The sequence below is a fragment of the Cyprinodon tularosa genome, unplaced genomic scaffold (genome assembly GCF_016077235.1).
Source record: "Cyprinodon tularosa strain WSP-4 unplaced genomic scaffold, ASM1607723v1 ctg682, whole genome shotgun sequence".
NCBI classification, from domain to species: Eukaryota; Metazoa; Chordata; class Actinopteri; order Cyprinodontiformes; family Cyprinodontidae; genus Cyprinodon; species Cyprinodon tularosa.
The window spans coordinates 67,207-93,318 of NW_024039432.1; the positions used below are offsets into that span (position 1 = coordinate 67,207).

Here is a 26,112-nt window from a genome sequence, read left to right on the forward strand (position 1 = left end):
GAGTCTTCTGTTCAAGACGAACAAACAGCAAAACAAAAACCGTTTGAACAGCCGAAGCCAGGTTTACAAATCGACACAATTTAAAACGTGATTTTAAACCATGCTGTTTCTTTTTATATCTTATCAGGTGTTTGTTTTTACTTATCCACCTACAACACTCATTTAGTCTCATCAGTGATCCAAAGTAGTTTATTTTATTTATTTTTCCTCACATCTTTTCAGTAGTACCTTTGAAGAATAACTCTCTTCTTGTAGGGCATACACTTATCAGTTACCTGACAGAAGCCAGATTGATACCATTTAGAGTTCAAAGTAAACTACACCAGGGGTCGGCAACCCAAACTGTTCAGAGTCATATTAAACCAAAAAATAAATAATTCTGCATGAAGCCACGGTGAATATGCTGTATGATATTTGCTGCTTTAAAGGAATAGTACACCCAAAACATGATTAGCCTTCATTTTCTACTCACCCCCATGCTGAACAACACTCTGGAGTACTTTTTTGATATCTCAAATGCATCTGGAGATCTGGGAGGCTTCTTGCTGTCTGCTGACATTCAAATAATGGAGGTCTACGGTGACCGAGACAGAAAGGTCCATAAAAGTCCACAAAAAACGTGTCAATATTCCTCCATACTGCTCGTCCAATGTATTCCAAGTGTCCTGAGTGGGTAGCATCCAGAATTTACTCGAAACGAAGTCATTTAGAATGTTTTTAGAGCATAAACAGTAGTGTATAGGATTTCCTGAAAGCGCGCACATGCGCGTTCACGACGCTACGGAAGCCGGCATACCAAACCAGCGCATTCAGCTCGGCAAAGAACTCATGCTCTTCCTCAACACTGAAGTCCTCAGACATTTTTCTTTCGTTGTTTCTTTCTTTGCACAGGTAAACAGCACATTGCTTCTTCTACGCTTGCATTATTGGCAGAGCAGACGCTGAATGCGCACTTTCATCTGGTTTGGTCTGCCGGCTTCCGTAGCGTCGTGAACGCGCATGTGCGCGCTTTCAGGAAATCCTATACTAGAGATGTCCCGATCCAGGTTTTTGCACTTCCGATCCGATACCGATATTGTTTTTGGACTTCCGATCCGATACCGATACTGGCCGATACCAGCCTATCCGAGCATGTATTTAAGTTTAAGTTAAAGTATTTAGCCTTAGTTGTAAGACTCATGTTGAAAAGGGTTTTAGTACTCTTGATAACATCTAGCCAGCTAAATTAGGTGAGATTGAATAAAACACAATACTTGGTAACAACAAACTTATCTGTTTATTAAGAGATAAACACAAACTGGACAAAATAATGAATAGCAATCTGAAATTGCACAGTGAGCAGTAAAACCGTAAACAGTTAAAGGTGCAAGTATTACTGTAAGTTTTAATAAAAATGCAAAACAGGGGAACACTGGCGCAAAATAGATGAATGGATCGTTTCAATCGGCGAAACTGGAAAATACAGACCGGATTTTTTTTTAAAAACTGGATCGGCAGTCTGGATCGGCATTTTACATGCTTTGCCGATACGCATTTTTTTGCCAATATCGGCGTCCCGATCCGATACGTGGATCGGATCGGGACAAGCCTATCCTATACACTACTGTTTATGCTCTAAAAACATTCTAAATGACTTCGTTTCGAGTACATTCTGGATGCTACCCACTCAGGACACTTGGAATACATTGGACGAGCAGTATGGAGGAATATTAACACGTTTTTTGTGGACTTTTATGGACCTTTCTGTCTCGGTCACCATAGACCTCCATTATTTGAATGTCAGCAGACAGCAAGAAGCCTCCCAGATCTCCAGATGCATTTGAGATATCAAAAAAGTACTCCAGAGTGTTGTTCAGCATGGGGGTGAGTAGAAAATGAAGGCTAATCATGTTTTGGGAGTACTATTCCTTTAAGTTTAAATTGCATAATAGCACGAGGTGAGGGAGAAGCAGTGAACGCTCTCACCATGTGGAGTTCACCCCTTCACCGCGCCAACTGTCTGTATTATGTTTTGTTACATTGATGAAATTATAGAAACATGATAAAGGAATCTTTCTATAGCGGACGTGTTTCTGTTGGTTGATTGGTTGCATATTTAGCATGTCGTCCCTGGAAATGCCTTTCCAAATTACTCTTTTTATTTTTTTAAACCTCTCATTCCTAATCAAACATCCAGGTAATCCTTCTGCATTGATAGTGAAAGCAAATGATTCTCTCCATTTTTCTTCTAATCCTCTGTTCTTATGGAATCCATGGCACGAGACGCACCCGGCTCTTAGTTTGTGACAGCCATCTGCCTGGCACGCATCACACTGTTTCAGGCTTTTGCCGCAGTTCTTCTTGACATAAATGTTTACATTAATTGTTTCATTTTATTCAGACATATTTTTATAGCATTGGAAATCATACTTGTTTGTTTGAACTCCTGCAAACCATATTAAAACAAACCAAAAATTGCACCTTTTTTCCATTTGCTTCCATTTTTGAAAAAGCTCCAGGGAGCCGCGGGTTGCCGACCCCTGAACAACACTAATTGATCTGGAAAGCCTCCTGCAAAAAGTGTTCACAAAAGGGAGGGACATTCAGTAAAATGCTCCGAGCTGATTGGGTAACTGGCTCCCCTGTCAAGTTTTTAGCAAATCACAGCAGCAGCTGCAGCTTCATTTGTTTCACAACTGGCGGCGTTGACCAATTAATCAAACTCTTACCAAATCCGGTTGTGGGAACTTCATTTGCAGTTCCACGGGAAACCATTCTCCATCCACATCACGTCCCTTCGCTTGTTTTTCAAAAAGAAATAGAGGGTAATCCAGCAAAAACCGGCACAGCCATCTTTCTTTCTGGTTGTTGCAGTGATGTCATACACGTCACTGCATTTCATGGCTCCAAAACATCCCTGTATCGAGGCTAACGCCTCTGCTGGCTCCTGGCAACATGTACTTTTGGGAGTTTAGGAATTCGCTACAGTTGATCTTGATTGCAGGCTAAACCTATCAGTACCTATGTAAACTCCAGCTGTTCTCTTAGAGACCTGAACAAGATTTGGATAAGAGGTCAAAAATGACATATAGCAACTTTAATTTCTAAGAAGGCCTCCTGATGTGCTAAAACACATTAAACACAATAGGACTGATTGGTTATTAACTTCCGATGAGATTTGCCTTTTTTTTTTTTTCAGTGTTCTACAAAGTCCACCTGATCATTGCTTATGCCAAAATTTTGGTCAGTTTTAAAACAAAGTGGAAATCCTGTTTTTAAAATGATAAATAACAATGATCAAATAGGTTTAATGCTTTTTTAAATATCTTTATCTTATTCATTTTATCTCTTATGCTGGAACAATACAGACAGCTTTAGTGTGAGTTTACAGACTGAGCCATCCCATTCCTCCCAATGTCATTGGACATGTTAGGAGAAAAATGAAATGCTGAATTCCCTCTGTGTTTAATACTCGAAGTGATGTATTCATTAACTTAAGTGAACAGAGCCACACTGTATTCTGTCATGTTCCAACACAAACTCCTTGTGTTTTGTAGGGATTGTATGTGACCAACATAAAGTAGAGCAATGTTATAATTTCGAATGAAGAAAATGAGTTTTTAAGACCTAAAAACAGATTCTGTATTAATATTCAGACCTCTTTAATCAAAAAAAAAAAAAATTCTCTGGAAGTGCAGCTGCAAGACCCTCGGGGTCTGCCTCTACTAGCTAGTTTTAGAGGCTGAAACTGCTGTTAAAAACGTGGCCAGTGTGTTACTTTCAGTTCTCAAATCTTGCTGCAGATTCTGTCTGATTTAGGTCTACGCCATCCTTTTATTTCTTGAATACGTTTTAAACCGTACTGCTGTGTTCTGCATTTTGAGTCTCATCCTGATTGAAGGTGAAACTCATACACTATCTCCTCTAACGTGTTTTCCTCCAGGGTTACTGTCATTTAGCTCAATCTATAATTTTTATCAGCTTTGACCATCCTATCAGCTCCCACTGGAGAAACGCTTCCCCACAGCATGATCCTGTTCCCACCATGTGTAACCCTGCGTTACATGTGTTTTATTTTCTGATCTGCCTTTAGCATCATCTATGACAGAGTATTAGGGCCAGGATAGAGATATTTTTTCTTTTTCCTGAATAAAGTCGTAACATTACGGGAATAAAGCCATAACTTTACGGGAATAAAATCGTAACATTACGGGAATAAAGCCGTAACATTACGGGAATAAAGTCGTAACATTACGGGAATAAAGCCATAACTTTACGGGAATAAAGTCGTAACATTACGGGAATAAAGCCAAAACTTTACGGGAATAAAGCCATAACTTTACGGGAATAAAGCCGTAACATTACGGGAATAAAGCCATAACTTTACGGGAATAAAGCCGTAACATTACGGGAATAAAGTCGTAACCTTACGGAAATTTAGCCAAAACGAGAATAGTCATTAAATTACAAGAATAAAGCCATAACACTATGAGAATAAAGTCCTAAAATGACAAGAATAAAGTTATATTTTATGACAATTTTTACAAGAAGCGCTGTCTTCTTTAAAATGAGGAATTTGGCATTTTGTGAAGTTATACTTTGAAATCAGTTTTAAAAATAAGCAAATTTTAGCACACCAGCATCAAATTGGGCAGGATGTCAAAGTGGAATCAGGTTGCTGTTTGCTGGCCGGCCGTCATATGCTGGCTGGAGCTCAAAGCTTTCTTTCTGAAACTGTTTGTGGTATGATGACTACATCCTTGTAATATTGCGACTTTATTCTCGTGATAAACGACTTTATTCTCAAAATAAAAAAATCTCTAGCTTGGCCCTAATCCTGCATCGTATTGTTTGGTCTCATGTTTATGATGATGTTTATCACCATGTTTTCACATGGAAAAAACTTTTCCCTACGTTAGATCTAAGCGTTTTTACTGAATGTCTATGAAAAAAGTAATGTTTCCATCCATTCACATTTTTTTTTTTACTTTTTCTTATTTTTAGAGCTGTAATTTTGATCATAATTTTGAGGGTTTTTTTGTGGGTTTCCTTTTAACTTTTACTTTAATGCCACATGTACTTGTTTTTTTTTTTGTATCTGTGTGTCCATCTGTTGTCCATGTATGTTTGGTTGTGTCCTCATCACGACCATCTCACCCGCCAACAGAAGGTAAACAGATGCGTTCTGAGAACGCCGGTGCGCCGTTAGCTCTTCGTTTATTTTCTTTCCTCTCTTCCTTCCTCGTCTCACCTCGTGGCACCGAGTTATTACACTCTAACAGCACTGATGGGTTGGAAGTTTGTGTGTGTGCCTTTGTCTGCTGCATGGGGGTGGGAGCAACGGTAGCACTGCAGGGCAAGAGTGCGGATTCATCACAGTGAGAGACAAAGGAAAGCGGGTATTTTTTTCTTTCAGAGTGAAGCTGAGAGCAAGCAGCTGCTGAAGGCAAACTGGCTGTCCTGCTTAATGATGCCGGTTAGAGAAGCAGCATGGCGCCGGCTCTAAACTCAGCAGGACGACGTGAAGCTGCACACATAACTCAGCATCTTCATCGTGTAACCTCAGCGTTATACGAGCCATGACTGACTGTGCTCAAGTCCTAACACTATGGCAGGATAACGCCACACGGCCATGTATGGCCTCTGCATTTCGTCATACATGACCAAACATTAACACTTTCAGCATTTATGTTGTTTCCTTTTTTAACATCTGACTCAGTGAATTTCTGTAGAACTAATTGATAGATCTACTCACCTATTTAAGATGAAAAACTAGTTTGGATTAACCTTCCTGTCTGTCTCTCTTATAAAGGTTAAAAAACAGTCATGTTAAATTCTATGAAGCTGAAAACGAGAGCTGAATATTAGTGGTTTTAAGATGCAGGCACTTTGCTGATTCTATAATTAGGGTCGTATTAATGGAGGAGATCCGTTGCCTATTATTGCTCAACCTTCTGGGTTTTAACTATTGATGGGCTGCTATTTCCAGTTCGACCTGCTGGTGGAGCTGTTCCAGGACGAGGAGAAGGCAACCACCCCGACTGGTCAGGTTCCCGGTACCGGGGGCCGGACCCGGCTTAGCATCAAACCGGACAAAGGCCGAGACAAGAGCAGCAAAGAGCACAAGAAGACTGTAGGCTGTCAGGTAGTCATCAATGCTGTTTAAAGGAGTCAGGATCCCACCTGATATCCCCCCACCCCCAAGATAAAACATCCTAACAAAATGAAAGTAGTGATAGAGGATGCTGCTTCTCTCTCTCCCAGTTCCGAAACTCTCTCCAAATGCTGATGGAGACTTTGAACGCAACCACTCCACATTACGTCCGCTGCATCAAACCAAACGACTTCAAGTTGGCCTTCTCGTGAGTCTCTGTTTGCATCTCCTTTATTACTTTGATGGATTTTAGTAAACTCAGGACTATGTTCTCCTCTGACTCATTATGTGTTGTTGGCAGGTTTGATCCTAAGCGAGCAGTGCAGCAGCTCAGAGCCTGTGGTGTTCTGGAAACCATCCGCATCTCTGCAGCCGGCTTCCCATCCAGGTACTAAAACATCCTTAAAAAAATAATAATAATTTCAGTTGCTGATTTCTGAGCAGATTTTGAAAAGCTTTTAACTTCAGATTTAATTGGTTCTGATCACAGTTTACTGCAAATAATAAAACTCATGACATGTTAACGGAGGGATCAGAGAGTTAAATTAAAAAAATGTTTAGAGCAAAATCAAGCATTTTTTCTTAAAAACATAGAGAGCCATCTTTCTTCGATAGTCTCTTGTTATCGGACAGATATGTCGATCTAAAACTAATGGGACGTCTCACTGTGTGAGAGAGAATATTCAGTCACAAAAACTGGATAAAATTTTTTTAAGGGCCTGATAGCATGATTACTGAGGTTAATTTGTTTTTTTTTCTCTGTAATATATATTATTAGTGTTAGCAGATATAAGTACGCAGCATTGAGACCAGTTTCTCAGCAGGATTCCTGTTCAGCAGAGGAAAATAAGACCATCAGACAGTATTTGAGTTTCATTCTGAGAGAGATGGGGCGACCATAAAGCAACCCACCTGCGCTTGCCGTTTTATTCACCATGACACGTGACACAACAATCATGGCGAAATTGGCTCTCAATTTGTACATCACTTCCTCTGGAAATAAAAGGACAATTTAGAGCATAAAACTTAACAATTTGCATCTTTAATGCAATCAATAGTGCTTGTGTGAAATTAAAGGCCTGTGGCAATTTATCTGGCCCTCAAGAGCAAAAACAGGTGCATCATGCTACAAAATGGAGACCTTCTCTCCTTTTAACTTCAACAAAGTGGCTAAAATTCCTAAATAAACAGTCTGTAAAGTTGTAATACCAAAGAAGTGTGCTGTTTGTAAATTAAATAACGAAATGAAAAATTTTATTTCCACAGCTGCAACCAGGTCTTTTAAAGACTTGGCAAGGCTGCCTTACAGTGTTGGTAGCCCTAAATACTCAGATTGCTAATATTTCCAAATCCGGCAGGTTGAGGCTGGAAGCTTAAAAAAGGACAAAACAAGGCGCCTGCACTTAGCTTAGCGGTTAGCTTTTCTGTTTCCATTGCTTCATACAGGGTTCAGCTTTATTTCTAAAGTAATTTAAACATTTAAAATGACCCAGTGAGTTTTTTCACCTCAGCAGCATCCATGCTGCTACCCAGCTGGTTTCTTACTGTCTCAGAGTTTGATGCTGAAGCTCACTGTTCATCATCTAATCTACAGAAACACTAATCTTCAAATCAAACTGTACTTTTTAGAAACAACAGCCTGTGTCTGTTTGGCATGTTAGTGATTAAAAATCATCTTGGCTTTATTGTCTTGTAAAATTATTCCCAGTTTACTTGACATGTACTAAACCCCACAAGACAGATTCCACTTATTTACTGAATAATGGGCCAGAACACACTGAATCCGATCCTACAGAAAATGTTGTCAGATAAAGTCATGACGTTCACCTCTCATTGAAAGTTAATGGGGATGATCACACCTGATATGATTTTACACAAGGGGGCTGCGTAGCTCCGTCTGAGATACAGCCCAGGTCTATTTTAGTCGGATTACTCAGCAATTCAGCAGCAGTTTCATGGGTCTGATGGGAAGAGAGATGCCGTTACAAAGTAGAACACATCCTCTTTGGGGGAAAATACAAAATAAAATCTGTTAATCGCACAGGGAAACGGTCAGGTCTGGAGTTTCACATCGCATATATAGCTAGCGGGACAGACTTGTGCTAAAACAACGAATAAAACATTTAAAAACATAAGATTTTACCCATGATAGGAGTTCAGAAGGACAGAAAACAGATGAAATAGTAATCCTTGTTGAGCTTCACAAAAAACAAAATAACGAGGGACAGACAGCAGGTAAGCGCAGCGTATCTCTCTCACTTCTTTATGAAAAAAAAGAAATAAAAACGTGGATAAACTTCCCAGATTTCTGTCTGAGAATCACCACTCTGCCTCTGTCAGAATAGAAACCGCCCTACACCATTTATTGCTGTGTCTTTCTTTTCTTTAGACGTAGATCTCATTATGTTTTGAATATATGAACATTATCTTTTCTGGTTAGAGATGCTGCACAGTAAAGTGGAGCTGTGCTTTTTAAAAAGTGGCCGGTGTTTTTTTTTTGTTTTTTTTTATATAACTTTTCATAAGATGTCCAAGTCAAATGTTGGAAATTATCTGAATTTGTGTGGCACAGAAACAGAAGTTTAAAACATTATTTGCATCCTGCCAAGTCATAGCCTCTCTATAAGTAGTCAGTGGGAAATCGATCGGAGATTAATAGGTCGTACACAGCTGGAAAGGTTGGTTATCATTAGTACATTCGTCATTGTTTAGTGTTTAAGGCTTGTTCAAAAAAAAACATTAGACCACAGAGTTTGAAAGGACGTACTTTGCTTTTTTACCCTGTTTCATGATGGCATGGAAGGAAATCTCAGTTCTGTCTGTGTGTGATTTGTTAGGTGGACGTACCAGGAGTTCTTCAGCCGTTACAGAGTGCTGATGAAGCAGAAGGATGTGCTCCATGATAAGAAGCTGACCTGCAAAAACGTTCTGGAGAAATTAGTTCAGGTTAGACAGACTCTGTTGTCTGTTTCTGTCTAATCGTTTCCGCCACCAATCGATACGTTCCTTTTTCTGTGAGAATTAAAAACATTTCCTGTTTTCTGTCATTTCTTTGCTTCCTCAGGATCAGGACAAGTACCAGTTTGGTAAGACTAAAATCTTCTTCAGGGCCGGCCAGGTGGCTTATCTGGAAAAACTGCGAGCGGACAAGCTGCGCGCCGCCTGCATCCGCATCCAGAAGACCATCCGCTGCTGGTTGGCTCGCAAGAAGTTCCTTCGCCAGCGCGCCGCCGCCATCACCATTCAGAGGTTCACCAGAGGATACCAGGCCCGCTGGTAGGTGGTCGGCCCTAATACTGGCATATCCTGAAAATGTGAAGTATTTAAGCTGGATTTGGCACCACAATTATAAAAAAGGAAAAAAAAGGGTGGGTCACACATTTCTGCCGCATGTATTACAAACGCTTCAACCAATCGATCAGCTTATTTTGTACGTCCTTGTCTTTGAGACAGATGCACATGAAGCTTTGAAATATATTTAGAAAAGATTTTGTTTTGAGATTATAAGCTGGACCATGTAAAGTAGGTCAACATGACACACAAAATTGAAATCTATTAAGTCATTGTTTCTTAAAATAAGAAGGTGAGACAATTTAGATTTAAAATAAGAAAAAATATTAGCATTTTCTTATTTTATTTCAAGTGCATATTATCTAGTTATATTACACTCATTCCTATGAAGCGTATTGCATTCACCAAAGAAAAAAAATAAATCAGACACCTTATCTCATAAATACGAGATTGGTATCTCGTAATTATTAAATCTCATCTCTTAATTATGATAAGCTGTCAGAAATTTTTTTCTTTGGTGAATGCAATACGCTTCCATACATTCCATTGCAACATCACCTACTCGTATTAAATGTAATAACACTTAATTTATTAAATGTTTACTAATTTCTATTTAAAGTCTGATAGAACTCCAGTAAAAGCTGTCCTCAGGTAAACTTAAATAGATGCTGTTCAGCTCATTCTGGCCCAAGAGGATAATACAAGACAATAAAAGTTGATTAAAAGTCACCGATCACTACTAGTACTAGTCAACAGTATATTAAAGAAAAAAAAAAACACATTTCAAAGTTGTTGTTTTTTACACTTTTTATTTTCTTATTTCCATTTGAGGAACTTCTGAAACATATTCAGGATTATAATCATGATATGTTCCACATATAACTATAATTGATCACCTGATACGTGTAAATTATTAACAATGTTGCCCTGGTTGGTAAAATGCTACAAATGATTGATATAAAAGTCTGAAAAGCCTCATATTCATAAAAACTAGAAATAGTGAAGCAACTGAAAAACCAGCATCTGTAATAAGCTATAGTTATAACAGAGTAATTAAAGCAATGAAGAAATGAATGTTTGTTTTGCTCAAAAATATATTCATGTATCCTTAAATGTCATTGTTATGAAAAATCTTCATTTAATAGGGAGCTGTTTTTATTTAAATTTTTTTGTGTTTCTGGGTAGCTTGGCGAAGTTCATGCGCCGCACCCAGGCCGCCACCGTCATCCAGAAGTACCAGAGGATGTGTGTGGAGAGGAAGCGCTACAGACAGAAGCAGGCTGCTGCTCTGGCCATGCAGACAATCCTCAGAGCGTACATGGCCCGACAGAAGTACCAGGCGGTGAGATGCAACACACAGTGTGACAGAAGGAGGCAGGAACTGATCTGTACAGGATGAATTCCAAAAAAAAAAAAAATCAAAGTTCTGTTTAATTTCTCTCGATTTAAAGTGTCTTCCTGTCGGTGGTCATTTATATGCAGCTGCTGCGGGAGCATAAGGCCATAATCATTCAGAAGCACGTCCGCGGCTGGCTGGCCAGGTGCTGGTACAAGCGCTGCCTGGAGGCCATCGTCTACCTGCAGTGCTGCATCCGCAGGATGAGAGCCAAGCGAGAGCTGAAGAAGCTGAAGATTGAGGCCCGATCAGTGGAGCACTTCAAGAAGCTCAACAAAGGCATGGAGAACAAAATCATGCAGCTGCAGAGAAAGATCGACGAGCAGGTGAGGTCCTGGTCCTAATCCGGATTTTTTTCCTTTTTTTTTCAGTGGTTTGTTAATGTTTTTGTTTTTCATCCTGTGCTTATAGCATAAGGACAACCGGTTAATAAGCGAGAAATTGGTCACTCTGGAGAGTTCCTACGCATCGGAGAGCGAGCGCATGCGCAGGGAGCTGAGCCGGCTGCGCGGGGCGGAGGAGGACGCCAAGAACAAAGCCAACCAGGTGTCGTCTCTGCTGGAGGAGCTGGAGAGGCTAAAGAAGGAGCTGAGCGTCACCCAGCAGGAGAAGACGACCATCGAGGACTGGGCACACAAGTACAGGGACGAAATGGAAAAGGTAAGAAAGGAAGGAAGGAATCTGAGCCTTCTCTGATTTTCTGGGAGGGTTTTCAGTTTCTGTTTATTTTTAACTTTCTCTGCTTGCATCCTCCTGAGAGTGTCTCAGATAAAGATCCTATTAATAGAAACACTGGGATGTATGAAACTTTGCTCTCCAGTAATTATGTTCACCTCACATCAGAAGAATGACTGCTGGTGCACATAGGATGCTGTAGTTTTTAGACGCTCTGGGTAAAAAACTGCTGTTCAAAAACCTGGATGGGCTCCAAGCAAGTTAATTTTGTACAGTAGTTAAGTCTTAAAGCCATTGTTTTATCTTTGAATATATGATCTCCTGGTTGTTGTTTTCTTATTGTTTGGCTGATTAAGTAGCTCTGAATGGTAAAGAAAAGAACCAAAAGATTATCTCCATTTATGCGTCAAAGTATTGGTCAGATTTTTAATTCAAGTTGGAAAAAAAATAGCTCTCTTTTAATGTACTGATGGCAGCTTCACACAAGATCTAAGCGCTGGATTGTTTAATGTTTAGATGGTGTCCGAGCTGAAAGATCAGAATGGACTGCTGAAGAAGGAGAAAGACGACCTGAACAGGAGGATCCAGGAGCAGGGTCAGCAGATGACGGGTACGTCGCTTCCACCAGCTGCCCCAATTTTACCGCATCAGGAGAAAGAAAGAGAAACACTTTGGTCAATAAATAATCGTATGTTTTGTCTGAAACTTGTCTTTGTGTCGTCCCTGTTAGAGAAAATGACTCGTGCGATCGCACAGGAGACTCAGCAGCTGGAGACGGATCTGAACGAGGAGCGCTCTCGCTACCAGAACCTGCTGACAGAACACCTTCGCCTGGAGGAGAAATACGAGGACCTGAAGGAGGAGTTTGCTCACTCCTCGGTGAGGAGCAAAGATATGTCCAGGTTTATGTGTTTTTGACCTCCTTCACAAAAGGTCTTTACGCTGGAAACGCCTCTGCCGATAATTCTGTATTTCACCTAGAGAGGCAGTAAAGTGCCAGCATTCACCTAATCACCAGGAATCCTCCATAAGAAGTCGTCTCTGCTAGCGTTATCAAATACAGTATATTTACTATAAAATAAAACGTAATTTACCTGTCCGGCATAAGTTTTGCAACCAAAGCATCCATTTCAGACCATTTTGCTCCTTCAGGGTATGCCATCTCTGAAAAGAATATACTTAGCTGGCTCAGCTCCCTCCCATTCTCTCTCCTTTTTTCAACTACATGGAAAAAAAGGCTTTCCTTTCCGCTGTAGGTACCAGATATGCTAGGGTGGTCAGATCTTCTCAGGTCCTGCTTCATTGCCACATGATGTAAAAAAATAGTTGTTGCTTAGACAATGATGATAACATCAGGCAGCGTCAGTGTGCTGAGTCGGGAGCATCTGTAGCATTAGCGTGTCTAATGACCGATGAAGTTTTACCTGATCGATAACAAAACTGAAAAATTAGTTTATGGTGAACAAAGTAACTCTTAGACCATGATATAAAGGAGGAGAGCTGGCTAGCGCTGGCTAGTTGTGCTCAGTAGCTAGAAGAGGTAATTCAATTAATTTTTATAGTCCCAATTCACAACACATGTCATCTCAAGGCACTTTACAGTTCAAGTGGAGAGGAAAAACTCCCTATTAATGAGAATAAACCTCCATAAAAAGGTTAGCCTCTTTTAGCTTGGTCAGTTAGCCATATTAGGCTTAACTACTTTAAATTTGTGTCAATAACAACCGTTCATTTTCTACAAGTAGAACAACTGTTTTATTTTTCTAAAATCTTTATGAAAGTCGCTTTTCAAGATGTCCCATTTGTCCTTCCCTGCACTCAGATCTTAATAAAAAGAAGGAAAATAAGCTGAGACTTTTTTTGTCACCTTGTTAAATGGCAGAGATCAGTCTTAGAACACAGTACTTTCCTTCAAGACTGACAATGACTGTTTTCTACTTTCGGCTACTTTAGATCGCCGATGAAATGTAAAATTATACTAAATACGGGTAATAATATGTTGAGACTCCAGAAGAGATTTGATCTTTAAGAAACGGTTGCAATACAGTTTGTCCGAGTGGAGTTGCCATATGCTGACATCATAAGAAGGGGCAGGGCCCTGAGCAGATCTGACCACCCGAGCGGATCTGGTACCTGGTTAGGTTTGTCTGGATTCTTTTCGGCCATCGATGCTCCAGTTTACACAAAAGAGTGCAAGACTGCCATCCATCAATTAAGTCATTTTAGATTAATCTGGACACAATTTTATGAGAAGAATCCTCTTTCATACCTTTAACTACTGATGGGTAAACTTGTTAATTCCTTTTTTTGGAACAAGGAGGAGGAACAGAAGTTCTATTGAAATTTTTCTGGATTTTCACTTTAAAAACAATTTGCTCCATTTTAAAGATTTTAATACTAAAATACTCAACAAGAAAATGATATCTAAAGAGCTGAATATTCCTAAACAAAATAGTTTTTTAAAGAGGTTCTTTATAGCCCTTTATTTTAAGAAACATTTTAGATCCAATATTCATAACATCTAAATTGGTTCTGCTGATTCTGATATCCTGGATGCAAAATTTCAACACATTGGACCCTTTTAGCTCTTAATCTGTAAACGGTAAAGTTTTTTTTTTTTTTGCTGTTTTCATTAAAGAAACTTCTGTTCTTGTTTCGGCAGAACGTCTCCAAACCCGGCCACAGGAGAACAGACTCCACCCACAGCAGCAACGAATCAGAGTACACCTACAACTCGGAGTACGCCGAATCGGAAGAGGGTCACCGTGCCGGCGATGTAGGGGCTTCAGCTTTAAATGGAGGAGAAACCATCTTTTTATGTCCCCTCCTCTTTTTTTTCTAATCTCTTTTTATTAAACACAAAACAAACATTAGTTACATTCTTTGCTCAAGATATGTTTTTTTATTTTTAACATTACAAATTACACTCCCTCCCCCCACCTCTCAGAACTATATTACAAACTATATATACAAATACAAAATGCAACCACTTCAGAGTAGCATAAACACAAAATAAAAATTAACAATGTATGTGCATATATGTACACACATTCCTACCATGCATAAAAGAAAAAGAAAAGCCTTATTTATTATATGTGCTTAACTTCTGTAGGTCTTGGCCATCAGGTTTCGATGCATTACTCTCAGGGATTCTCAGGAAGTGTCTTTAGCTTTTCGAAATATTTTTATTAATGGATTCCAAACAGCATAAAACCGATCACTGGACCCTCTTAGTTTATATTTCATCTTTTCTAATTTGAGGTACAACATTAGATCAGACATCCATTCAAATAATTTTGGTGGGAAGGAATAAAATAATTTGTCTGCTAGCTATCAAAGTTGAAAAGGCTATTATATCTTTGAACCTAGAGTTACCCATACTATTCAGTGGTATTGTTCCAAAAATTTAGGTATACATATTAGGCTGACAATCTATTCCTATGATATCAGATATCGTTTTATACACTCCAAACCAAAATGAGTTAAAAGATGTGCATGACAGAAACATATGTGTTAAAGTTCAAGGGGCACAATGACATCTATTACAATTTTCATCCTCATTCTCAAATATCTTTGCTATTCTAGCTTTAGAATAATGCATTATGTGTAAGCTTTTAAACTGGATCAAGGCTAAACTTATACAGGATGCAGTCCCATTCACCTTACGCCACCAGCTTTCTGGAGTTGCCTCTCCCATTTCATTATCCAACTTAACTTTCACCTTAACATAAATATTCTCCCCTTGTGAGGTGATTAAGGAGTGAAATCTAGAAAGGAGGCCCTTTAGTTTAGGAGAGAGTGCAAACATATTCAAAACACAGGGTTTCCGCGGGTCATTAAAAATCATAAAGTCATTAAATTATTATTTTTTAATTAAGGCCTTAATTGGCATTAAAATTCATTAAATGTGTTTATTGTGGCATTTAGAATGCTTTGTTAAAAAAAATGTTTATAAAAACAATTTCGTCAGACATATTATGTTACGATATATTTGCGTGGAACTGCTTCCGGTTGATCGCAAAGCTGTATGTTCAGAAAAGAAGCTTGAGTCGCAGAAAAAGCTAGATAATGGGAGAAAAAAAAGCTATTTCAACAAAAGTGGCTGGAAAACGGGCATGGCTGCAGCCTGTCGACTGGTACCTGTTGGTGGCATTAAAATTATTTCTAAGAGCATTAAATTTGAGTTATTCATTCCTGTATAAACCCTAAAAACAGTAGGCTCTGGTTCATTTGGAAAGTCTGGTGTGCTGATAGAAATAAAGTGGCAAATCTGTAAATCCCTAAAGTAGTCTGAACTGGTAAGATTACATTTAACACATAGATCATTGAAACTTGCAAAAACCCCTGACTTATAAAAATCTTTAAACCTGAGAAGGCCTTGTCTTTTCCATCTCAAAAAGATTGAATCTATGTTAGCTGGAATAAATGCCTGATTATGCCAAATGGGCGCCTGCACAGAAAACTGATTAAGGCCCAAATGTTTTCTGAATTGAAGCTGAATACGTAAAATTTGCTACACTATAGGATTTGCAGAATATGATGAAATGGATATAGGAACTCTGGAGGTTACAAAGGCTGGAAGTGATGTTGAAAGACATGAGTTATTTTCGGCTTCACCAGACATGATCTGATGACTGATGATATCAATATTGTATCTTTTGGCATTTTGCCACACAATAATATATTTGTAAATTGGCAATCCCAAATTCTCCATCAGAGCGATGTTTCTGGAGAAATGTTTTCTGTATTCTGGGAATTTCATCTGCCCATATAAATGATGTAATAAACCTATGTATAGACTTAAAAAATGATTTTGGCAAACAAACTGGGAGACACTGGAAAATATAAAAAAATTTAGCAAGAACATTCATTTTTATACAATTAATTCTACCAACCAATGTCAGAGTGATGCCAGTCCGTCCCTGAAAATCAGATTTTAGCGTATCCACTGAGGGGTGAAGTTTTTACCAGACAATTCTGAAAAAGATGGAGTTAGATTAATCCCTAAATACTTAAACCCATCTCTAGATATAGAAAATCGAATCCTGGTGTGTGGATGCATGTTTTCTTTTCAACCAAGCAATAGCACACCAGACTACATTCATCTCATCAAGTCATAATGTTAAGACTGGACTCACTTGATGAGATGACTGGAGTCTGGTGTGCTATTTTTTGGTTGGAAAGAAAACCTGCAGCCACACGGCCCTTTGTGGAACCAGTTTGACATCCCTGCTCTAGCTGATCTAACAGGTCCTGGTTAACTGCTGTCAGAGCTTTAATGGTTGCCTCGGCTGCGTTCAGTCACTCAAAGTTCTCACCAGCTGTCGCTTCAGTCGACACCAACCTTGCTGGAAACGTATTGTCAGTTTCTTTAATACCGTCCACAGCAGTTTGTTTAAGTAACTCTAGAATCAAACTGTAGATGTCATCTTTAGGCACAGATCTCTGTTTATCTATTTCAGACACCAGTTGAACCATGGAGACGGTTTCCTCACCACTAGCTTTCTCCCCCGCCATTGCCGAATGTTTACTAGTCAACCTCTTGGAGGACGTTTGATGCAAGGATTTCTGCTTCCCACTCATTTTAGTCACACCAAGCACACCAGAAGGTTTCACCGCATATTTATGATCTTGTAAACCACAATATTTAGGAAAATGCGACACTAAATCAAAAATATTTTTCAAATTCGCTGAGAGCTCTGCAGATCGCGTCCTACCCCCACAGCGCCATACCAGAAGTCATGTCCCCTCATCTACTGAAAAAGGGTTTATGGCGTTTATGTTTAAACCTCTTATTTTATCTCTCACACAGGACGTGACGAGGGGGATGGATACCTCACTGACTCTAAAGCTGCAGAAACGGGTTACAGAGCTGGAGCAGGAAAAGCAGTCGCTGCGCAACGAACTGGAAAACAAAGAGGACCAGTTCCAGCGGGCTAGAGCCAGGGTAGCTGCAGGCAGCCCTTCACTTTTCTCTGGATTATATCGTACCCCATTGATGTTCTGTTACCTCTGAAACCAGACTATAAGCCATTATAGGCAGATCAAAGATGCTTCTTATATCTGTATGTCTTTATTTTGTTATTCAGCTGCATCTAAAAAGATTGATCCAGTTGATTTATTTCAGGAAGCTCAGAAAGTTGGATTTTGAATAAAGAAGCCGAAATTCAATGTAGGTCTATGTTCAGGGCTAAAGAACCATGACTATTTCCGATTGGAAGGCTAGAGTTATCCATGGGGGTGTTCTAGTCAGGGGCCGCTGGTGGACCCGGCTCCTGTTGGCCCCTGTACTGAAAACACTAACAAATACTAATTGCTTTGGCAAATAATCTCATTTAGCTGCTGAAATTAAGGTAACATGCACTTATTTTAAAAATATTTAAAAAAAATTTAGATCAGTTTTTTGCAGAGTAACTGCAATGACAGAGGAGACTGTTACTGTGTCTGAATGAACACCTTAACCCCTAAATCATTCAATCACTATAGAGCAGGGAATATATAGTGGACTTTATAGTCATGTAACTCCTCCTCCACCGCGATGGCCTGCGCCATCTTTATTAGTTGTCGACAGCCGGCCGCTGTCACAACAAATCCCATAATGCTTTGCGAGGAGGGCTCTCCACGCAAAGCGTTTCCAGGATATATCTATTCGTCTAGTGAACATGGCTGATCACTACCTTTCAAGGTGCATTGTGGGAAATTTCAAGTCCACTACTTTGTCATCCACTAGATGTTCGGACACTCATTTCAAATGGCGCAACATTCTTAAAAAGGGTGGACATTAAGACACAGTCGGTATTTGTCCCTTTGACCAATTCAGTATTTTACCCAGACGATTTACTTTAACAATTATTTATAAATTATAGACAGCTTTAAGCAGAGCCACAGAAGTGTGAAACCTTGGTTAATTCATATAAACTGGGCCCCAGCCCGGACCCCTAGTTCATTTTATCTAGAACCGCCACTAGATGTTTCCATACTAATTATAGAATTATAGAAAAACTGTTTAAAAAAGTTGCTCTTATAAAATGAATTATTTTTAAGATCCTGATTAATATCAGCATCAGTCGACCATCATTTCAGTATCTTTATTTAATCCAACATGTTTTCTGTTTTAGGATGATGCACAGTTTAGAAAGGCCCGTGGAGCAGAGCTGGAGTATGAGTCCCTGAAAGTAAGTAAAAAAACTCTAAAGTTTTCAAAAACATCAACACTTGTGGAATAAATAAACATCGTTATGATGCCACCTTAAAAAAAAAAACAATGTCACTTTGAACCTTCCTAACGCTCAGCGTCAGGAGCTGGAGTCTGAGAACAAGAAGCTGAGACACGACCTGGCAGAGATGAGGCAAAGCCTGCTCGCTGACGCAGCCACAGGTGCCGGGGCACCGGGCTCGCCGGCTTACAAGGTGCTCCTGGACCAGCTGAACGCTTCCTGCGAGGAGCTGGAGGTCCGCAAGGAAGAGGTGCTGATCCTTCGTTCCCAGCTGGTCAGCCAGAAGGAGGCCTTGCACCACAAGGTGAGAAAAACATTTAGGTTTGTTAGCTCTGGTTTGGTGACTCATTAATAAATGTAGATGGATGCTGCAGTAGGCTGTTTGTCATCCAGCTGCTCTTTATTCCATCATGTTATCTGTTTTTAATAGGATGCATCAGATATGTTTCTGCTTCCTGATGTGATGTCATTTCCATGATTAATGCGTCAAATAAAAAGATGGGAAATATCAGCGGCCATTTAGTTTTTACAATAATCAAACAGCTGCTAGTTTACTGCCCGTGTTGCTTCTATTCTCACTGTCCCAGCCGTGTGTCTAACGCTCTGTCTCCACCTTCTCTCCACCATTCATGCTTTTCCACAGGATGAGAAGGTACAGTGGATAAACCGAGACGTTAATGTTTCTATTTTTCTTTCTCTTTTTCTGGTTTAACGTTCTCTGTCTCCTTAGTAACAAACCTTTACAGCTTTTATGTGGCTTTAAAAAGCATGCATGCAGAAAACATTACAATTTACATTACGAAGTTACTCCTCTGGCTAAAGGTCTTTAGATTTTATTTCCTGTGATAGAAGTAAAGTTACAGTCAGGGGTTTTTTTTCACCTTTCTCATCCTCTGTGTGTTAAAATGCGTTTTCTTTACTCTCGTCTCCACTACCATTGTTTTGTGGTCTGCCTGGTGCTCATTTCACAGCTGCCTTTCCTGTAATAATTATTAGATTTCCCCAAAGTGATGAAGTTTTACACAAAGAGGCAGAATATTGTGGATAACCAAAACATCACTTGTTATTCTTAGGTTTAGTTAAACGGTTTTGATTCAATGCGCAGGTTGAACTCTTTAGTTCTTGGTCATTTTGAGGACTTCCCCAACCATCTCCTCCTCCTCTTTCCTAGGAGACGATGACGGAGCCTTCAGTGTTCGCTCAAGATGTGAACAAACTGAAGGACACAGACGAGTTAAAGCAGGCCTACATCGGCCTCAAAGACACCAACAGGTAGGCCAGCTTCAAAGCCAACCCTCCACACTCTTTGCTCCTGTGTCATAAAGATGTGGTTCTGCTATAAATCCTTGAGAGCTGATGTGTTAGAAACCAGTGTTTGGCTGTATGTCCTGCCAGATCTCCCAGGTCAATGCTCCCGGTGGTGGAGGTACAGGATCTCCTGAGTAGGCTGAGGTAACAGAGGAGAAATGGCTCGTGCATCATGGATCAGAAAATGCGCAGCCTCAGGGTTGAAATGTTCCCACTGACTAATGCTGCTGAGGACTGAAACGGCTGATTTCAGAGAGTCACAAAGCTCTTGCCCTTAGACAGCATGATATTTAACGTAACTCTGGCTTCAATTTAAGTCTAAGGCTACGTTCACACTGCAGGCCTTGATGCTCAATTCCGATTTTTTTTTTGTGAAATCCGATTTTTTTTTTTGCGTTGCCATTCACATTTCCGAATATATGCAACTTGTATGTGTTCTCCGGTGTGAACTGCAGTCATACAACGCAAGTGTCCCGCATGCACAGTAGAGGACGCAATGATATCACAGGCCAGCATGCCTACGGAAGTGAACATAAATGGTAGTGCCGTAGCGCATCTAGCGATCTTTCCCAACCTTAAAAACTCAATCTTTTCAAGATGGTTAAACAATAAATACTGCTATCAGCATCATCGTCCGCCATGGTTGTTGTTTTCCTTGCCGCTTCTTCATAGCAAGACCCAGAATAGTGACCTTTGTCGGGTATTAATGGCGTTCAGGTCTGATGAATGCAACCTGGCTGTACAGACACGGTTCACGTTTGAAAAGATCAGATTCAGAGCCAAGCGGCCTGGGTCACATTGGAAAAAAACGGTTCTGTGTTGTTTAGACTGTCATGATAAGATCAGATCCAGGTCGCACCTGGGCCAAACAATCATATTTGGGTCACTTCAGGCTGCAGTGTGAATGTAGCCTATGGCTATGCTCACACTTCAGGCCTTAATGCTCAATTTCGATATTTTTGTGAAATCCGATTCTTTGGTTGTTCACATTTCCAAATAGATTCATTCACACAACCTAAGTGTCCCGCATGTGCAGGAGAGGACGCAACGACGTCACAAGTAGCAAGCGTGCTCTTTGTTTATAGAAATAAACATGGATGGTCTTACCCAACCTCAACCATTGCATTAACAACAAACTCTTTCCAAGGTGGTTGAAAATAAAAACTGCCCTCTGCATCATCGTCCGCCATGGTTGTTTTCCTTCTCGTTTCTGTGTAGCAAGACACAGAATAGCAACCTTTGTTGAGTATTAATGGCTCACAGGTCAGATGAATGCCACCTGACCTTTCAGACTCGGGTCACATTTGAAAAGATCAGATTGTATCGCATTTAGGACCACAGAGCGATGAGTTCCTCAGCTATTCTGCATGCAGTTCTATTTTTCTATTTTCTTTTCTCCACCTCTGTAAAATTTTTAAGGAAGTTTGCATGTCAATTATCTTATAGATGTTGCTGGTGAAGATTCTCAGTCATCCAGGTCATAGTAATTCCAAAAAAGTAAAAAAAAAAACAATCCACTGGACCTGGTTTGAAGTTTGAAGACGTTTCGCTTCCCATCCAGGAAGCTTGGGAACTGCAAGAGACCAGCAGAGCTAGGACTGAAAACCAACTGTCACCATCAACTGGTGTTTTTACTTCGAAAGTTTAGTTATGTAAAGAGGAAACTATACAGGAGATAAAATGCTCCCTCTGTAGAAATCAGCTACAAAACCTGCTGATAAATGTTTTGGCTGATTCACAGCTCAGACAGGCTTGGAGATGACCTTTAACCTCCTGGTCATGCAGAGAAGTTTCCCTCCAGGGAGTGAGAGGGAAATTACAGCAGCCTAGCTGGAGTTTAGAATCTGAAAGATGCGGTACCTTTGATTAATGAAAGGCGGGAGTCAGTGTTGGCTCGTCAGTAGGGGGCACTAGAACCATGCCTTTCTCAAAAAGAAAGGAAAAGTTTAAAGACTGTAAACAAAAATGAGCAAACTGTCACATCTGTTCATGTGTAAAACATTACTGACCTTTGACTTTTCAGCATTTCTTTTTGTTTTCTTTTTTTGTGGGGGAATTTTCTAGTGTAGGTTAAAAACATGCATGTTCTTTGAATGAGTGCACATGTAGATCTGAAAATTGTGGAGAGATTTGCTAGCTGTAACGACATCTTTCATCTTTTATCCAATCAGAATAACACTTGATAGCTTTCAATCAGAGTCACAGATGTTTTTATCACACATATGGAAGAGCAGAGGTGTTAAACATCAGTAAAGTACAAAAAATGATGATAAAATAGAAAACTGGTCAAATTTAATTGAAGAAAATATCTTAAAAACTGTCCTATGCACAGAAAGCAGGGTTTTTTCCTCTTCTGTTCACTGTGTTGGTAGAGAGAACATAAAGAATACTAACTCTAGTTTGGTCCTAAATCAAAATGTAATATAACAGATATTATAGATTGAACTGCATTAACTGCTAAATATTTTTCGATCTCTGGTATTAAATACATTACAGTCGCAAAAAACTGAAATAGAACTTAAAAGTTGATTAACGTGTACATTTAAAATCTAATATATCTCAGTTTTTCTCTCTAAACACCCTGGGCTCCAGCTGAACAGATTCCGTTTCTGGTGTTTTCCGTTTTCATGCAGCTGTTACATCATGTCATTATTAATAGGTGTGTGTTCAAATGTTGGGAGGAAAAGTAAAAAATAGGAAAATAAATTCTCAAATAAGAGATGCAGAAACATTAGAACATTAGTACATTAAATAAATACTTGACACCTCAGTGGGAGTCTTACAAAAACAAGACAGGAGGAAATTAAACAGCAGAAGAAACTTCAGTTATTTATTTACAAAGTTACAGCTAAAAGTTTATGCTGGAGGACAATTGAAAGCAGAGAGAGGAAAATGGACCGAACTAACCTGACTAGCTATCACTGGTGAACACCTTCTTTTTCACCGGAAAGACAATAAATGAATATAATCTGATCAATTAAAATAATCTCCTTTAGAAACGCTGTTTCAATTATAGACCTATATCCAATCTTCCTTTCTTATCCAAAATTCTTGAGAAAGTAGTTGCCAAACAAGTTTGCGATCACTTCCACCATAATGAACTTTTTGAAGAGTTTCAGTCTGGCTTTAGAGCTCATCATAGCACTGAAACAGCTCTGGTGAAAGTCACTAATGATATTCTCATGGCCTCAGATAATGGACTTGTATCTGTGCTCGTCCTGTTGGATCTTAGTGCTGCATTTGATACAGTTGACCATAATATTCTTTTAGAAAGACTTGAATATTTTGTTGGAATTAAAGGAACAGCACTAGACTGGTTTAAATCTTATCTATCTGATCGAATTCAGTTTGTTCATGTTAATGATAGATCTTCAACACGCTCAAAGGTTACCTGTGGAGTACCACAGGGATCAGTGCTAGGACCAATTCTCTTTACTTTATACATGCTCCCAATTGGTAGAATTATTAGACAGCATGGGATTAATTTCCACTGTTATGCTGATGATACCCAGCTATATCTGTCTATAAATCCAGATGAAGCTAACCCATTACATAGATTACAGGCATGTCTTGAAGACATAAAAACCTGGATGACTCTTAATTTTCTGCTTCTGAATGCAGACAAAACAGAAGTTATAGTCTTTGGACCAGAGTCTCTGAAAAAGAAACTGATTAGCCAGTCACTTCATTTGGATGGGATTAAACTGATTTCAGATAATAAAGTAAAAAATCTTGGTGTTATTTTTGATCAGGACCTGTCATTTAAATCCCATATCAAAGAGGTTTCTAGAATTTCCTTCTTTCATCTGAGGAACATTGCAAAAATTAGAAATATCCTGTCCAGGGGTGATGCTGAGAAACTAGTCCATGCATTTGTTACTTCAAGGCTGGACTATTGTAATTCTTTACTATCAGGAAGTCCACAAACTGTAGTTAAAAGCCTTCAGCTGATCCAAAATGCTGCAGCCAGAGTTCTAATGAAAATGAAAAAGAGAGATCATATCTCTCCTATCCTGGCTTCTCTTCATTGGCTTCCTGTTAAATCAAGAATAGAATTTAAAATCCTCCTTCTCACATATAAAGCCTTAAATGGCCAAGCTCCATCTTATATCAGAGATCTGATTGTTCCTTATGTTCCTAACAGAGCACTTCGCTCTCAATCTGCAGGTTTACTAGTGGTTCCTAGAATTTCTAAAAGTAGAATGGGAGGCAGATCTTTTAGTTATCAGGCTCCTCTCCTGTGGAACCAACTACCAGTTTTAGTCCGTGAGGCAGACACCCTGTCTACTTTTAAGGCTAGGCTTAAAACTTTCATTTTTGATAAAGCTTATAGTTAGGGTGGCTCAGGTTATCCTGAGCTATCTCTATAGTTATGCTGCTATAGGCTTAGACTTTTGGAGGACATAGGGACCCCCATTTCATCATTCTGCTTCATTCTCTCTCTGTTCTCCTATTCTGCAGAATCTGTTAGTTCAATCTCTAACCTTCTGCTCTCTCTGCTTTTCCTCAGAGTAGCTTTGCCTCGTCTGTTCCTGTTTGGCTGTGACGTCATCCTGAAAAAAACATCAGCTGTGCTGCTTCTATCAACACCCTTGTTAATAGATGTTGGAGATCGGCCTGTTTTCCAGTGTGGTCCTGTTTCTCTGACCGTGACTGAGTGGATGTGCTCTCTTCGTCCTCTGGCATGGGAGCTGCCTTGGAGCTCGTCTGCCTGGCTGTGTGTTTCCTGGACGGGGCCGCCTTTTACAGCTGCTTTTTGTATCTCTGCTTCTGTCTCCTTGAACCCCAGTCGGCCTCGGCAGATGGCCGCTCACACTGAGCCTGGTTCTGCTGGAGGTTTCTTCCTGTTAAAAGGGAGTTTTTCCTCTCCACTGTCGCTACAAGCATGCTTAGTGTGGGGGATTGTATTTGAGTCAATGAGTCAATGCAATCAACTGGTTTTCCTTAGATAGAAAACTTTGTATCAATTTGACTGTATGATCTGGTTGAACTGTAAAGTGCCTTGAGATGACATGTGTTGTGAATTTGGCGCTATATAAATAAACTGAATTGAATTGAATTGTTTTATCCACAACAGAAAAACAAGATCCAACTGAAGGCAACTATTGAAAAGAAAGGAAAAAAATAATAATATTGAAAAAACTGAAAAAGTTTATTTTGCATTCGTAGAGCTGTCAGCATAGAGCCGTCCTCTGATCCCTTTGTGGGGTTGAAAATTAAAACAGAACACTGAATATGTTCTACATGTGATGGAAAAGCAAAGAGTAATAAAGAAGAAAAATGTAGTTCTAGTTTATTTATATCTATATATTTGATATATTTTTCCATTTTCAGGTCGCATCCAAAAACGACTTTATTTTGAGGGTGGGGATTTTCATTTAACCCATAAAACAATCATATTTTCTGTATTACAGATAATTATAATAGACTATTAACAATAGACAAAGAGGGATCACACACCATCTTGATACTTGATATTATAAAATTTAGTCACCGGCAGAAGTAATGATTCAAAGATTTCTAAATGCAATGTAACTTTCTTTTACATTTCCCAAAAACACGTTCTGATAAGAGTTTTCTGCTTTTTAACTGCCAAATGTTTCTAGAATAAGCAGATGAATCCACCAGAGCTTCCTTCTAAGTTTTACTGTGCATCTCTTTCTCTAACATGCTGCCTCTCTCTCTGCTGTCCATGGCTTTCTTTGATCGCTTCACTGATCTCTATTTATTCCCTGGATGCTGATAGTCCAAAAACTGAAGTCACCTGCCGCCATCTTGGTTCTCCCCACTTTTATTGAGTTGCGGCATGAAAATGCCTGTAATATAATAACCAAAACATAGTAATCAATTTTTTTGGCACGTTGTCAGATAGTGTGTGTTTGTGTGTACCTGTCTAGCCCTCAGAGTGAGGACCAGTTATTGCGAAGTAAGGATGTTTTGCTGGTCCTCACATGCTATTTTGCTAATATTTAGGTTTAAGGCTAAGGTGTCAGTTGGGTTCGGGTGTGGTAAACATTGGTAATGGTTAGGTTTAGGGTTAGTTTTAGGGTTAGGGAATGAAAATGACTGAAAATCAATGGGATTTAACACAT

General features: G+C 39.5%; 1 protein-coding gene across 8 annotated transcripts in view; it reads left to right on the top strand.

Annotated features, from left to right (window-relative positions):
- Window positions 1-26,112, top strand: part of myo5aa (myosin VAa) — an 88,054-nt gene that overhangs the window by 45,259 nt on the left and 16,683 nt on the right. For 3 of the 8 annotated variants that reach the window (XM_038267722.1, XM_038267719.1, XM_038267725.1), the window contains exons 16-31: window positions 5,973-6,124; window positions 6,244-6,341; window positions 6,435-6,521; window positions 8,971-9,079; window positions 9,198-9,409; window positions 10,610-10,766; window positions 10,907-11,146; window positions 11,232-11,480; window positions 12,012-12,105; window positions 12,226-12,374; window positions 14,158-14,271; window positions 17,308-17,442; window positions 18,614-18,670; window positions 18,789-19,016; window positions 19,356-19,364; window positions 19,884-19,984. In XM_038267722.1, the coding sequence (XP_038123650.1) occupies window positions 5,973-6,124; window positions 6,244-6,341; window positions 6,435-6,521; window positions 8,971-9,079; window positions 9,198-9,409; window positions 10,610-10,766; window positions 10,907-11,146; window positions 11,232-11,480; window positions 12,012-12,105; window positions 12,226-12,374; window positions 14,158-14,271; window positions 17,308-17,442; window positions 18,614-18,670; window positions 18,789-19,016; window positions 19,356-19,364; window positions 19,884-19,984 (2,191 nt within the window). Of the gene's footprint in view, window positions 1-5,146; window positions 5,150-5,968; window positions 6,125-6,243; window positions 6,342-6,434; window positions 6,522-8,970; window positions 9,080-9,197; window positions 9,410-10,609; window positions 10,767-10,906; window positions 11,147-11,231; window positions 11,481-12,011; window positions 12,106-12,225; window positions 12,375-14,157; window positions 14,272-17,307; window positions 17,443-18,613; window positions 18,671-18,788; window positions 19,017-19,355; window positions 19,365-19,883; window positions 19,985-20,107; window positions 20,165-26,112 lie in introns of all 8 variants that reach the window. The other 5 variants (XM_038267721.1, XM_038267727.1, XM_038267720.1 and 2 more) reach the window with 4 other exon arrangements.